This window comes from Vanessa cardui, chromosome 25 (assembly GCF_905220365.1).
Source record: "Vanessa cardui chromosome 25, ilVanCard2.1, whole genome shotgun sequence".
NCBI lineage: Eukaryota > Metazoa > Arthropoda > Insecta > Lepidoptera > Nymphalidae > Vanessa > Vanessa cardui.
The window spans coordinates 6,089,396-6,105,302 of NC_061147.1; the positions used below are offsets into that span (position 1 = coordinate 6,089,396).

Here is a 15,907-nt window from a genome sequence, read left to right on the forward strand (position 1 = left end):
TAGTTATACTTAACAGCAATTACTGCAAATAAATATCTTATGATATAATCATCTACTATTATATAAAACCGTAACACTAATACTGTTTAAAATCTGCACTTGTTCATAATAATTAATATATAATTTTTTATATATTACTTAGAGCCATTTAAAAAGCAAAATTAATTTTAAACGATAAGAGTTTGACAGTTGACATTTGACAGTTTGACAGCTGACATTAAAAAATGGCGAATGAATGTAGCTTTTAATTTGTCCTTTAAATGGCTCACCGTAAAAATTAAATACAACATCTCTACTAATAATATGTGCAAATGGTTCTAGCTACTAAATGCTGTTTTTATGACTTTAAAATATGTATGTAAAGGCACGGCCCGTAAATTAGTTAAGTATGCGTAAAATGTTCTGAATATCTTGATTTACAAAACCCAACGTACAATAGGCAAAATCATTGTAAAAAAATACTTGAAAAAAATCGATACACAATTAATAAGCCTGGCGCAATATGCATATTCAATTTTCTCTTTAAGAGATACAAAACATTGTATAAAATAATTCGAAATGTGTGACAAAGCAAGATACTTAAACCAAGAACATAAATAATAATTAATCATTTTTAAATTCGTAACTTAATAGATAATTTGCTTTAATTCTACTTGTACATACTTATTAAACTATGTAAGAAGAAGAACGCTGAAGAAGTGAGATTTGTATAAAGATGTAGAAAGTTGAATCTTATTGTCAACTCTATAATCAGCTTGGATTACATAATTATTGCCCAAATACAGGATAGCTAAGAACGATGATAGATTTATTAAGGTATGTTGTTTTTCCAAAACAGGAGACAATATTGCACCTTTTACCGGCTGCGGATAATTTCCTAAAAAAATTGAAAATTATGTGACATCACTATGAATATAAGATGGCGTGCGCAGCCATTTTGTAACCTTTCAAAAATGTTCATTCTGTAATTATCTATTCTGTATTTGAGCATGTTTTACATTTTCTCTATGTTAATGTTATGCAGCATAAAATACATATATCAATATTACATCTCAATCTATTTACGAGATTCGTTACACATTACAATCTAATTATATTACTATAAATAAAATCGTAATAAAACGTTCTTTAAATAAAATATATTAGGTAGGTTACATAAATTAATATATGTTTATAATATTAATAATATATATTTTGTATTATAATATACCTACGTAAGCATTTAAAATAAATATTATAACAATATTCAATAATAAAAGCGTTTTTTATTGTTTTGCTAATACTCTTAACGAAACAATTTCAATAATAATTATTATTTTATATACTTTTTAAATATGGATGGATTTAATTTAAAAATTTTACAATAAAATAAATAATAATTTTATATGTTTTTGTTTTTAATCTACAAATGAAATTGTGCGTGATACTGACATCTAAACGTCAAATTATTTAGCGCGCATATTACATTGGTAAACACATGAATATATAATGATATCACACAATACCTACTTTTATATTTATCTAATATTAGCGTATAGTACGACACAAATTAGATGTAGCATCGGAAAATGTAATGAAATGAAAATATAGCCAATTATAGCCGATTTACACGACCAATAGAAATACCTCCCTATCGCGCCATTCGACGCTATTCGTCGCTATAGATTCTTGCGTCAGAGAAAGCAAGTGCATGCAAATCGACGTGTCAAATTGACGAATATATTAGGTCACGTGATATTACAAGTTATAACGTATGTGTAAACATCAAAACCACATGAGAAATAAATGGGATAGCGTACTCAATTCGGATGTAATCGGTTTTACGAATTTTGCCGATGCGACATCTAAGTTGTGTCGTATTATAACTACAATTATAAAGGTAAAATACAGACAAACGCTATAGATAATGCTGTGCGGTGATTTTTTTATATAAAAAACTTTTTATAAAATAATTTATTTGATATCGTAACTAACTAAAAATATAAAATTTTTGAACTAATTCATTTTATGCACTTTATTACTTATCACGTTAACCTTTATCACTACATTTAAAACATGTACTTATATCCAAAAAGCGATAATAATTGGAAGGCAAATAATTATTAGTAATTAGTTCAGTTGGTCCTTTGAAATGATTAATTAATATGAAAAAAAAAACAAAGAAATACTAGCAGTTTTAAAACATTCGATTATTACCTGTATCCATTTGAGATTACTATTTGGTATAAGATTTTTATTTGTATTTAATAAAACATTAAATAAATACATTTAAAAAATATATTTTATTTGAAATGTTATATTCTTAACAATCGGCGCGGTGCCCGATTCGATAGTAAAAAAAAATCATATAATTTCAATCATTTGAAGTTTAATCTCACATACAAAATCCTATACCAAAAAAGGTGGCTTGAGTTAAATGCTTTCATTTAACGTAGACTGTACAAACAGTAATCTCTCATAGAATCAATCATTACCAAATTAAAAAAAGAAAAATGTTATGTTACAACTGTCGATAAATTAAAAGATAAAAATTGCCTAAAAGAAAAAAAACGTTTTTTTTGGAACGAGCAATTGGCTAACTCAAATTAAAAAAGCAACGATAAGGTTATACGTTGTTTTTAATAGACATATCTGTCACAGATCTCATTTCATTCAGATCTATTTCGAACCATAGACAAAACTAGTCGCTGTTTGTTCTTAATTATAAATCATCATTACAAACTACAATATACCCGTTTTAACATAGCTAAGCTCACGCAAATCACTATTAAAATTTTACTTCATTGAAACATAGATTATTCATTTGGCACTTTATTAATGGTTTTTATATGAAATTGACGATTAAATAAATACTATTTCCAACATGATTTTCGATAATATGTAATCTGTTAAATTTTGTCTAATCTATGTTTTCAACTTTTAAAATTTTGTATGCATTACACTGTACGTAATCAGCGTAGCCGAAGCATTATTTACATAATGGCTTATGGTTAATTTACCATACTTCACATTTGTATTTAGGATTCATTTTCGAACCTACTGGACATTTGAACTCACGCGAAAAGTCTGGAAGGTTCGATATCGGTCCGATTACTCTATACTTGGCGATGGTGTGATCGTCTTTTTCGATTTGCATCTTCGTAGATTCTTTGGTCATAGCTGAGCACCACACCTGAAAATTTATTAAAAATGATTATTTTTTAAATTCTTAATTTATTCGTTTACTTTAAACTTTCGCGGAATTATAACTTTATTTGACGTATTGTCAGATATCATGAGATCATGTATGAGATTGTTAATTATGTTTATAATTTAAGTTAAATATAATTAAAATAATTGCCTAATTTTTGTTGCCATATTGAATAATTACCAATATTTTTTTTTAATATTACAAGTACCAATTTATACACCTTCGCCTCGTAAAAAAAAGAAAGATTTTAATAAAGATGTTATTGTAGGTGCACCTCATGGTTCATTATTGAGACCAGTTTTCTATAATGGCTGTATAAATGAGGAAAATTAAGTACTGTACAAAGAGAAAGTTTTGATAAATCAATTTTAGTAAAATTCGTATATATTATATTACCTGTGCAAAAGATATGAAGAACAATTGACGATGATTGTATTTCAGTCCAGGTAATGTTAGATTGACTTTAGCGTGCTTGCTGTATTCAAGATAGGCGTGGAATGACGCTTTAAGACCGCCGTTGTCTGCTATATTTTCACCTGTAAATTAAAATGTTCATGTAATGCTTACGTGAGTTATAATATTATTCAATCAACCCTTTTCTAATTTGTTTTGGTGTTAGTCAATATGCTTTAAGTTCTATACTAATTTTGTTATATGGGATTGTAATTTACCGAGCGTTTGTTTGCCATTTAAATTCTGTCCCTCCATCTTGTATTTAGAGTACTGTTCTTGAATGCATTCAGTTCTATGTTTAAATTTGCCAATAGTTGCGTTGTTCCACCAACGGTTAAGATTGCCAAACCTAAAAAAAATATATGATATAATTGATCTGTAAACTTTAACAAAACCAATAAAAACTTATCTAAATAGATAAGAATTAATAACATTAAATGATTACATATCGCTCACCCAGAACGACATCGTTACAATTGCAAAAATCTCTAAAATGACTTTTTCATTCCAAACGATCTCATTTCGTACATACTTTTTAGAATTATTGTTACAATATAATAGTTTTTGATAGACATCTATTAAAAACTATTGAAACAATAATTCTGACAATATTACACTACCATTTGGAATGAAAAAGTCATTTTAGAGATTTTTGCAATTGTGACGGTGTCGTTCTGGATGAGCGATATATATAAATATGTACTAAATAAAATTGATCAGTAAGTAGTTATTCATACTCGTACGATAAATAAATTCGATTGTTTTATTAGCAAAATAAAAACTCCTTTCTATACTTAAAACATGTGAGATTTAATAAATGTTTATTGCCACAAATTTACCTATCATACTCCCGCCCTTGGTCGTCGAAAGCGTGAGTCAATTCGTGTCCCATAACAACGCCCATAGCGCCATAATTGACACTTTTCGGGTTATCGCCATCATAGAACGGTAGCTGTAGGATACCAGCTGGAAATACTATTTGATTCTTCGTTGGTGTGTAATATGCGTTGACAGTGGATGGGGTCATTCCTATAATAAAAAGCGCTTATAACAAATCATGAACAGGAACCAATAATGTTTGTTCTTTTTGGGTTTTGGCTCACTGAAAAAAACGATAAGTCCTGAAGGTTCTAAGATAAACAAGTTTTAATTTTTTCTTTTGAAATTCTTAGTAGCAATCCCAAAGTTGGAAATTTGAGGTATTAAAAACTGTGGTCGTTAATTGCGCTTGAACTCATTGGGTAACAGCAACGACAGAATAAATCGTAATCCGTTATTGAAAACATTTGTGTACTTTTCTAGTCAGTCAGTCAGTCAGTAAGTCAGTCCATTCACCGCCCGTGGCGATAGGTGGACATTTGATATTTATCGCCCCAAGCTTGTACTTGGTGCGCGAACCAGTGGTTACTTACAAGGGATAAGGATAAATTTAAGATTGGAGACATAGCTTGGTTTACATTTCACGCAACGCCAGTGCCATGCCATGAGTTGGCTCGTTTCTCACTTAATTTAAGAAATAGCTAGATATTATTATAATATTTACCCCATTTGGTTTTATTGACAGGCTGATCCAATTTACTGAGGTCGTGTTTAAGACTAAATACATTGAAAGCGATATTATTGGCGAAGTATTCGTTAGGCTTGACTTCCAACTCTTCGTACTGTTTGTCTAAATCTTCTTTGTTTAATATGTAGTCTGGGAAACCTAAAAATTTACATTTTTAGTACATTCCATCTTTACAATACAATTGTTACTAGAAGCTGTTGCTCCAATGTTCATTGGACTGTATATTGTATTGTTATGACTATTGTCTCTTTATAAAAGATTGCCATAAATAATTATACGTGTTATGTTAGAACTAGCGCGCGCTGGTGATTTTTGTCACGGTGACTGTTTCGTCACTCTTGTCGAGTCCATGAATATGTATGGAGATGCGCGCACGTTACGACGTGACAATTGGGTGACATTTCACAGACCAGCTCTTTATGATAAAAAATTGAAAGAGTATTCAGATATTCACGTGAAAATTAAAGTCTTTTTCTGCCGAGTCTCAAGAGTTCACAGAGAACCACCGTCTCTTCGAAATCCATAGTGGCAAATGACACTTCGATTTCGAAAATGTTTTGTCACTGTCTCTATTAATGAGCGCACTCCAATTTGGAAACGTGACGTGACAATGACAAACACTTTACAGTCACCGTGACAAAAATCACCAGTGCGCGCTAGTTCTTATAAGAATAGTTTAAATTAGTACCTATCATGTCAGTAATAGCATCAGCTTTCGTTTCAGCTGCCTCTCTAGTTTCAGCGTCCATCCAATCGAGATCTTTGAGATGTTTTTTAAAAGCTGCTCGTATGTTATCTATCATTATTTCACCCTGTGTCTTAGCTTCTCCATGAAATACTTCGCGGACGAACATTGCGCCCACGGCGAAACCTAAAATAAATATTTCACAAAATTAAAACACATCGTATGTACAATACTTTTATTAGCATTGAGAAAAACCTCTGGAGGTGTATTTAGCTGAAATATTCAGTCCATATTTATATAAACTTTATCTTTAAGATTAAAATAAATATTAAGACGAGGGCTTTTTATAAATAGTGGACGAACTAATTGTAATACTATAAAAATATTGAATGAGAATGAAAACAAAGCTAAGCTTAAAGAATAATGTAAAAACAAGTCTGATTTTGTCTTGCACATCAGACTAACAGAAAATAATGTTGTCTTAAATTTTGGCGATTACACATTGAAATAAAACTAGCTATAACGGATTTGAATCGCGTATATTAATTATTTTTAACATCCCGACGTTTCGAGCACTTTACAGCGTTCGTGGTCACGGGTAGGCAGTCTACCCGTGACCACGTGCGCGATATATACGCGAATCAAATCCGTTATAGCTAGTTTTATTTTAACAGAAAATAAGTTGATGTTGTGTTTTTATTTGTGTATATTTAGATCAATATTTCACTCTTATAAAAGTGTAGCAAGGTTTACCAATGGCATTATTAGTATCCGTAACACAGTAACGCCAAGATTCCTCCGTGCCTTCAGAACCAAAGAGGGCCTTCCTTAGAATTTTGGTGGCATCTCGGAAGGACTTCGACAAATAGGTAGAGAGAGATCTAGACACCTGCCACATCATGTAGCTTGTGAGAGTTCTGAAATACAAAAAAAAATAGTTAATAATTATATATATCTTGTTTAGTATAACTAAATTGTACCTCATGCCTAAAACAAGCATATATTTGTAAATATTCAACGATTCTGAAAATATTCTACAGTTATTAAAGGATAATTTTAGGCACTCTGGGCTGATACGTTATGATTTTAAATAACAATAATAACAAATAAATAAATATGAGACAACATCACATACATTACTCTGATCCCAATGTAAGTAGCTGAAACACTTGTGTTTTGGAAAATCAGAAGTAACGACGGTACCACAAACACCCAGACCCAAGACAACATAGAAAACTAATGGTAATCTACATCGACTCGGCCAGGAATCGAACCCTGGACCTAGGAGTGGCGTAACCATGAAAACCGGTGTACACACCACTCGACCATGGAGGTCGTCAAATGAAAGTATCTTCACATAATTTTCAAATTAAAAGGATGATTTGAAGAATTGTACACATTATTTTAACTTACTTTTGGTCTTCCTCCGTTTTACTGTATTTTCTCAAAATTCTTGTTAGATTTTTAAAATATTCTGGAGCGTATACAACTATTCTTTCATTATCAGGTATCTGTAAAAAAACAGTTGTGTAATAAAGTGTATTAAAGCCTTATTCCTTAACATTTTATGGGGCAATAAACGCCTCTATTCTGGAGTAGTCTCGCTAAAAATTTCAAAGTCCATAATGTACAATGAACTTACACTTCTGTTGACAAGTTTGAAGGCATCGTTGAAAAACATGGACCAATTCAGGAATGGTGCCTCTTTCTGCCACTGTTTCACTGTATACGGATTGTACAATCCTTCTTCATCCCTTCTATCCTCTGCTGGGATAGTTATATTAGCTAATTCGGATTCGAATAGTATTACTTTGTTCATCTGTACGCGTGCTTCGGTTTTATTGGCTCCCAGTAGAACACAAATTCTGGTCATGTAGTCTAAGTATGCGTCGAGAACTTTCTTATGTGCAGTCCTGTTGAGATAATTGTCTCGTGTGGGTAGATTTAAACCTCCTTGATCGAGCTGTGAATTTAAAGAAGTATATCTTTATTTTAAGAAGGTAACAAGCAATTAGACAATCTTATGATATTGGACTCTTTTGCCATTCATGTACATCTTCCATGGGATTACAAATGTTAGGTCCATTTTGTGTATAATTATAATACCTTTACCACCAGTAAAGTCAGACAAACACAGATGTTATTGGCAAAACAACTGGACCGTTCGAAAAAGTGGACTAGACGTATTTTACTATTGAAAGCATTCGTTTTTTCGTTTTCCATTGTCTGTCAAATGCGAATTTGAAAATTTTGAATTTGGACATTAAAAATGTCTTAGTAAAAATAACTTACAACGATGACGTGTTTAGACGAATTCCTGTCATCCTCTGTAACAGCCCAATTGAAAAGTCCACCCAAGTTGTACCTGAAAACGTCAATTTATCAATAAAACAACATAAACCACTGTTTTCTAATAAAGTGAAAAGAATGTTTGTTCCTGTGAATATCTTTAAAACTAAAATTTCACATTAAATATCCATGGATCGTAAATTTACTATAGCAACCTATACTAAAAGTCATTGATCGTTATCTATATATATAATACAATTGGAGAGTCTGTTTGATATATTAGAATTACCGCTCGTTACTAAACGCATATAGACAGTACACACAATATTATGCGTTACTTAGATTTAAGTCTGCAATTTAAATCCACTGATATTAGTTTTGGGAGTAAATGTGAAGGAAGTATTGTATTTTGTCTTACGTGTTCTGCACGTCTTGAAGCAACTTCTGTAAGTCCCATTTATGCTGTTTGATCAAAGTGTTCGGTAGTATGTGCCAACCGCCTAATTTCTTTATAATATTCACCAGCGGCTTCTCTCCCAATTTCTCTATTGTTTCGTTCGTATCTATACACGCGTCATAATAAACACGCGCTTTTGCTTCTGCGTCTGACGGATCAGTTATGTTGACTTTTTCTGCAATAACGAATAATTTTTGAGTTTTATTATATTTTTTATCTAAATTTTCCTTGTTACCATTACTTATATAAAATAATTTAAAATGTTATATATACCTTTAGTACTAACAAAAATAAACAACATTGATATACATAACAATACAATCAACATTTCCTAAAAAATAATGTAAAGGAATATCACCTGTAAAATATTCGTCAAAAAGGCAAAGTTTGCGTGAATACTTTAAATCAATACCGTACCAACCTTTTTACGCATGTGCAATTCCATTATAAGCCTTATAACTATGTTACATTGAACAAAATATGCTACGACATTTTTGCTAAGTTTTTTTCTGATGATCTTTGGTGTGACAAGCAAATTTGCAATGAGTATCTAATTCTATAAAAATAAACCACCGTGAGTCGAAATGTATCATAATAAAGTAAGAAAATATTTAACAAATTTTGCATGTAAAATGTTAATTCGTATGCCATGTAGTATATATAATATTTTTATAATATTACTGGTACACAATATGCTAATAAAATAAAGTAAAATATTGTTTAGTTTTAAAGTAATAGCGACACGGTAAAGTGGAATCCTACATGCCCAAAGGCTTTGTTTCCATTTAAGGAGACATTTTTCAAGTGTGCTGCTCACACTATCACACTATAACGATTAATATATCTTTAATAGAATTTGATGTGACACAGACAGATTTGATTTGATATGATATTCTTTTGAGCATACTTTTCCTTCTTTAATGAATATTGTGTATAAAATACTTAATAAATTTTGCGAATATTTTTATGACATGTAAATCATCAATCCATTACCTATTGCAGATCTGATGATAAGTTGATTCTGAAGTTCGATCTTACTGAAGATTCCCCAACTGGATTTACCCTCGGGTATCGGGTTGTTTCTGATCCAACCTCCGCATGCGAAGTCGTAGAAGTCTTCACAAGGATCCTGGGTTTCGTCAAGGGCTCTGATAACTTCACTCGCCGTGTAGATACAAGAGCTAGACAAACATACGCTGCTCTCTTCTGTAAAGATTTCAAATTATCCGTTACTCCAATTTATATGCGTTAGCATTTTAATATTCATAGTGATTGTTTAATGAGTATTTATGTTTGGGCGCCAAAAATTTCAAAACATTTTTGGACATTTTTGACTTAATGACGTAATTTATGGCCGTTCTGGTTTCAACATTTTATAAGCTAATTATTTTACCGGCTTACTGTTTACAGAGTAAATAAAAATGGCAAAGTATCGCTTTTAATTAACAACTAATTAAAAAAACGCTGCATGTCTATCGATATTTATTGAGCTTATTAGGTAGGTAGTACTCATTCATAACAGCAATATCACTACCGCTAAGCAATAATACTTAGTATTCAATACTTGGTATATGTATTCCATTTATAAGTTTTGTGTTATGCCTACAATGTTTCTCTTATCTAAAGACTGAAATGATCACATCATGTGTGTTGGCCAGCTTCCCTACCTATTACACATAAAAAAAAACCCATATATTCGTTATAAACGCAGGAAAAATGTTTACTGTGCATTGTTACTTTATAGATAGCTAAGGCAGTATAAAATGAAATATGAGGTAATAAAGAAATGTTTGCTCAACGATCCTACACAAGCTTAATATTTAGGCGAACTATACAGGCAATAGAATGATCCAAATACATTGCTTATAACAACTTTCATCCATTCTTTGTTTACAATTCTGGTAGCATTATTTCTGAACATTTAATGTTATTAAATCATTTTTAAAACTGTGGGCGTTGTCACCAACTCCGCACTAGTCTATCTTTTGGGTCAATTGGTTAACATTTGTAATAAAATAGCTATAAAGTTGGGCTCGGCATTTGATGGGTTGGGTCCAATGAATCGATATAAGATATAACAATGACCAATTACATCTGCAAATATCATAAATGCGAATAATTGTCTGTTATTTCTTCACGCTAAAATTTCTGTACCGATTTAGATGGAGTTTGTTGTTTTGATAGTCTGAGTTCTATGATATGATGCGCTATAAAGTTTTATCGATAGCGCGAGCAAAACCGCCGTTTCGGTTAGTACCAATATAATTACATGTTAATAAAATAGAATCAATCTAACTTATGTAACTGTCATAAAAAATAGAAACACGAAAGGTTCGTGTATTTGGATGTTAATTACTTAGTCAATTTTCAACGATTGGAATCAAGTAAACTCTAAAACTTCTAATTCGATTACAAAAAGATTTTAACACTTAAAAGTAATTCATTGAAATACAACATAGTTATGCTTATTTTTTCAGGAATAGTGAGATATTTGTCTTTTATTTTTCTTAATTCGCTACATAAGTTAAACAACTGAATCAAAACATTTGTTTAATTTATATTCACAACTCCAACTTTAAGATATTTTTATTATCTATTTCAGTGTTATTCTTATTTTCTTTAATATACACATTTTAATTAATACACATTATTTATTCTGTCTCTGTATTTGAAATATTTCTATAGGAATTTTATTGATTAGAGTTATTTTTATGTGAAATATTTATTTAGGAATTATATAATTGTTTGTTTGCCAAATAAATAAAATAAAATAAAAATTATGTACCTATGTATTCATTTAAATTTAAATTCAAAAATAGAATTCCACACGGTCCTCAGCCCGTTACAAAACAAATGCAATGTTTGTCGGACATTTTGACAAATTGAATTGAAATGAACTTTAGGTATTACCATATCTGAATACAAACAGCTCTAAATTTTCGTGTAACGTGATCTCATAAACACTGGGACGTCGAGACTGCGATGACCTTCGTAACACCCCCGAGGCTCGATTACGTTTCACTTAGCTTCGCTTTACGACACAATAAACTATATTGTTGTTTTCTTTCGATCTCAATTAGGTATATTTTCGTGATATATACAAACATAAGAGTCGAGATGGCCCAGTGGTTAGAACGCGTGCATCTTAACCGATGATTGCGGGTTCAAACCCAGGCAAGCACCGCTGATTCATGTGCTTAATTTGTCTTTATAATTCATCTCGTGCTCAGCGGTTAAGGAAAACATCGTGAGGAAACCTGCATGTGACAAATTTCATAGAAATTCTGCCACATGTGTATTCCACCAACCCGCATTGGAACAGCTTGGTGGAATATGTTCCAAACCTTCTTCTCAAACGGAGAGGAGGCCTTTAGCCCACCAGTGTCCACCCGTGCGAAGCCGGGGCGGGCAGCTAGTTCGAAATAAAACATTTAACCGCTAAATATTTGAACAAATACAGGTTTAAGATCTCACCTTTATGTTCAGGTTGGTAGCACGGCGGTACTGGAATATACGACGGACCGCGTAGGGTCAGCAGAACAGATACAGTCAGTAGAACAGCAACGAGAAGGATGGCAGTCGTTACGAGAAGCACTCTCTCCAGTTTGGTTCTCTGATGCCATCCTATAAACGAGACGCCCTGTAACAAGGAAATATTGTAATTAGATACAGTTCTATATGCTCAATCATTACTATCTAGTAAAAAAAAGTAAAGTTACAGCCTGTAAATTTCCCCCTGGGATAAGGCCTCCTCTTCCATTAAGGGGTTTGGAACATATACCAACGCGCTGTTCCAATGCGGGTTGGTGGAAAGCACATGTGGCAGAATTTCGATGAAATTAGACACATGCAGGTTTCGTAACGATGGTTTCCTTCACCGCCGAGCACGAGATGAATTATTAACACAAATTAAGCACATATATATAGTGGTGCTTGCCTGGATTTGAACCCGAAATCATGGGTTATGATGCACGCGTTCTAACCAAAGGGCCATCTCAGCTCTCATACTATCTATAACTTCACATTAATAATATTAGTATTATATCATTACTATCTATAATACTAATATTACATATCTGAAATTAACTCTGTCTCTGTGTGGCGCTCTTTCACAAGACCACTGAATGAAATTAAGTAAGCAAATATGAACTCTAAAGAATAACAGATAAGCCTCTTTTTTGTCTAACACATGACAATCACCTAAAACGCGAGCGAACCCGCAGGTAAGTACTATTTTATAAAAGAAATCAAGTCTACTACGTCTGTCTGTCTGAATGTGATTAACTCGAAAACTACCGAACAGATTTCAGACGGTTTTTCAACGGAGTGACTCTTGAGAAAGGTGCATAATTCCTAAAGGTTTGAGACAACATCACATACATTACTCTGATCCCAATGTAAGTAGATAAAACACTTGTATTATGGAAAATCAAAAGTAACGACGGTACAAACACCAAGACCCAAGACAACATAGAAAACTAATGATAATATACATTGACTCAGCCGGGAATCGAACCCGGGACCTCGGAGTGGCGTAGCCATGAAAATCGGTGTACACATCACTTGACCACGGAGGTCGGTTTAGTTTAGTGTATCTATACGTATAATATAATTGGAATGTTTGCTTTTAATATTAAAACAATTGCTTTTTACTGTACACGTTACGTATACAAAATACCACATACAATACATAAGGATTATTCCCGTATAAAAAAGGCAAATTCAAAATTTATTTTCTTTTTTAAGTAGGTATATTGAAAAATGAAAATCTAAGATTTAGTAGTGTCAGTGTCTCGGAAATTATTTGAATAAATATTTTTATTATTTTAAGAATGACGTCACAACACCTCTCCCCCCAGAATTTTGATTTACGGCGTATCGTTAGAATCCACAAAGCACTATTTTAAATTTAATCCATTATTCATTCAGGGCAGTCGCGTCTTTTAATTATTTACGTAAAAATGTCCTTAGTTTAAAATAAATTCTTAATCAACTTAATTAATGGTAAGTGGTTTCGTTCCTTAGTAATTCGCCACTTCGAGATTCCTTTATCCTATTGTTCTTTCATTTTAAAGGCACAGAGACTTTTAGTATAAATGAACTTATACCTATGTACATCTGTTCTATTATATTACCTATTATTTTCTATTATATTATATATATTAATATAAAATTTACCAAAGTAAAGGAACATATTAAACGTAGCACCCGACGAGCTAGCTTCCTTGTATTACCTAAAACTAGAACAGCACACAGTAAAAAAACCCTTACATATGAAGGAGCACAACTTTATAATAAAATACCTGCTCACATAAAAAATGTAAAGACATTCAACGCATTTAAGACCAAATTGGCTAATTACATTAAATCACAATCATTTTGAATAATAATAATAGTATAATTTGATATTGTATTATTATAGTTATTTAAAATGATTATTTGAACAATAACAAACTAATGCGTTGAATGGCTAGTTGTTTTAAGACGAGCACAAATGTTACCTTACTTTTTCTGTGTATTCTCATGTAAGCGACTTTTGTCTTTTTGAGAATAAATGTCTATAAACCTAAACCTATATTACTAAATAAATATTTATTAATTACCGTAGCATAATATCAGTATGAATAACGTCTTACTCCCTCAATTAAAAAAAATAACGTGAATGATCTACAGATTTATAGTAACAACTGCAAAGAAACTTTACTCGTAACTTTAAAAAAGATCAAAATAAACTTTATTCAAGTAGGTTTTTATAAGCACTTTAGAATCGTCATTTAACTATTAAGTGAAGCTACCACCGGTTCGGAAAGTAAATTCTACCGAGAAGAACCGACAAGAAATTCAGTAGTTACTCTTTTTAAACATTTAAAAAATACAGTCATATATATGTGTGTAATGTATCCTACTTGGAAATCGACAGGTATTAATTCCACGCTTTTTTATCATCTATAATATCTTTCGATTCGATTCGAATTGATTTGAATTTACGAAACGGCAAAGTTAAAAATGTCTGTTAAAAACAATCTGATGTATAGTCAGAGTAAGAAAAGGTTCGTCACCTTAAGATCTATTAAATGATGTTATATCAATACTTACTTATCTAATTAATATTGAATATTGATTACTATTAAAATAATAATAATACATTCATTAATTTGAATTATGTAATATGTAAAAAATAATTTTTATCGATTACGTGATGGCAATCGCCTTAAACTTGACCGAATGCGCTGTAAACAAGATCAAAAGATTCGTTACAGCACATAAAATGTTGTGTAGGTCACTTTGCAGTCTAAATTTAATGTTGCTGTTTATTCTGCGTTCTAAAACGGCCCGTAAACATACCGTGGGGCAAATAACCCTGTCATAAGAAGAATATTTAGATGTTATTCTACCCCTAAACTTCAATAGACGTTAGATACAGCAGAGATGGGCCAGTGGTTAGAACGAGTGCATCTTAACCGATGATTGCGGGTTCATCCAAGCAAGCACTATTGAATATTCATATGTGTTTTCTTAATTTGTGTTTATAATTCATCTCGTGCAAGGCGGTGAAGAAAAACATCGTGAGGAAACCTGCACGTGTCAAATTTCATGGAAATTCTGCCACATGTGTATTCCACCAACCCGTATTAGAACAGCGTGGTGAATATGTTCCACACCTTTTCCTCAAAGGGAGAGGTGGCCCTAGCCCAGCAGTGGTAAATTTACAGGCTGTTTTTGTTGCTGTTGTTGTTAGCGACCCAGCCCAGCTTTGCAGTGCAGTGCTGATACTAAATATAATAGAGAATGAAATGTAAAATATAAAATTTGCAGCGTCTCTTTACTATATTGTCAATGTATTATATACAGAAAACTTCCTCTCAAATCAACCATTCCATTAAAAAATACCGCATTAAAATCTGTTGCGTAATTTTAAAGAAGCATACAGCGGTAAGCGACTTTGTTTTGTACAATGTATAGATTTACAATGTTGTATAACTCGTTTTATATTAAATTTGTCATTTGTTCTAAGATAATAACTATTGTAGATAATATAATCATAAATTAGTCTTATTTCTTTGAAAAACATATAAACTAGACGATGAACAGTACCCATTTGTAATAAATATTGCAGTTTATACTTAACTATTATGTAAATGTTTTAATTATTTTAATTAATGTTAATAATTGCGCTATTAATTAAAATAATATTCTTAATAGAACATCAATAAATTCAATAAGCAAATTCTCTCTGAACCGATCGTAATTAAGTATTCGTTGTAG

The 15,907-nt window shown here is 31.7% G+C and overlaps 1 protein-coding gene across 3 annotated transcripts in view; it reads right to left on the minus strand.

The window, feature by feature from the left end:
- Positions 1-2,548: 2,548 nt before the first annotated feature.
- The window catches only part of LOC124540478 (endothelin-converting enzyme homolog), a 74,417-nt gene continuing 61,058 nt past the window's right edge, over positions 2,549-15,907 (minus strand). For all 3 annotated transcript variants that reach the window (XM_047118083.1, XM_047118082.1, XM_047118084.1), the window contains 13 exons: positions 12,116-12,281; positions 9,635-9,847; positions 8,603-8,816; positions 8,188-8,260; positions 7,538-7,858; positions 7,309-7,406; positions 6,649-6,812; positions 5,899-6,081; positions 5,187-5,348; positions 4,483-4,672; positions 3,862-3,992; positions 3,587-3,726; positions 2,549-3,172 (listed from right to left, as the gene is read on the minus strand). In XM_047118083.1, coding sequence (XP_046974039.1) covers positions 2,996-3,172; positions 3,587-3,726; positions 3,862-3,992; positions 4,483-4,672; positions 5,187-5,348; positions 5,899-6,081; positions 6,649-6,812; positions 7,309-7,406; positions 7,538-7,858; positions 8,188-8,260; positions 8,603-8,816; positions 9,635-9,847; positions 12,116-12,281 — 2,232 coding nt within the window. In that variant the 3' untranslated portion in view covers positions 2,549-2,995. The remainder of the gene's footprint in view (positions 3,173-3,586; positions 3,727-3,861; positions 3,993-4,482; positions 4,673-5,186; positions 5,349-5,898; positions 6,082-6,648; positions 6,813-7,308; positions 7,407-7,537; positions 7,859-8,187; positions 8,261-8,602; positions 8,817-9,634; positions 9,848-12,115; positions 12,282-15,907) is intronic.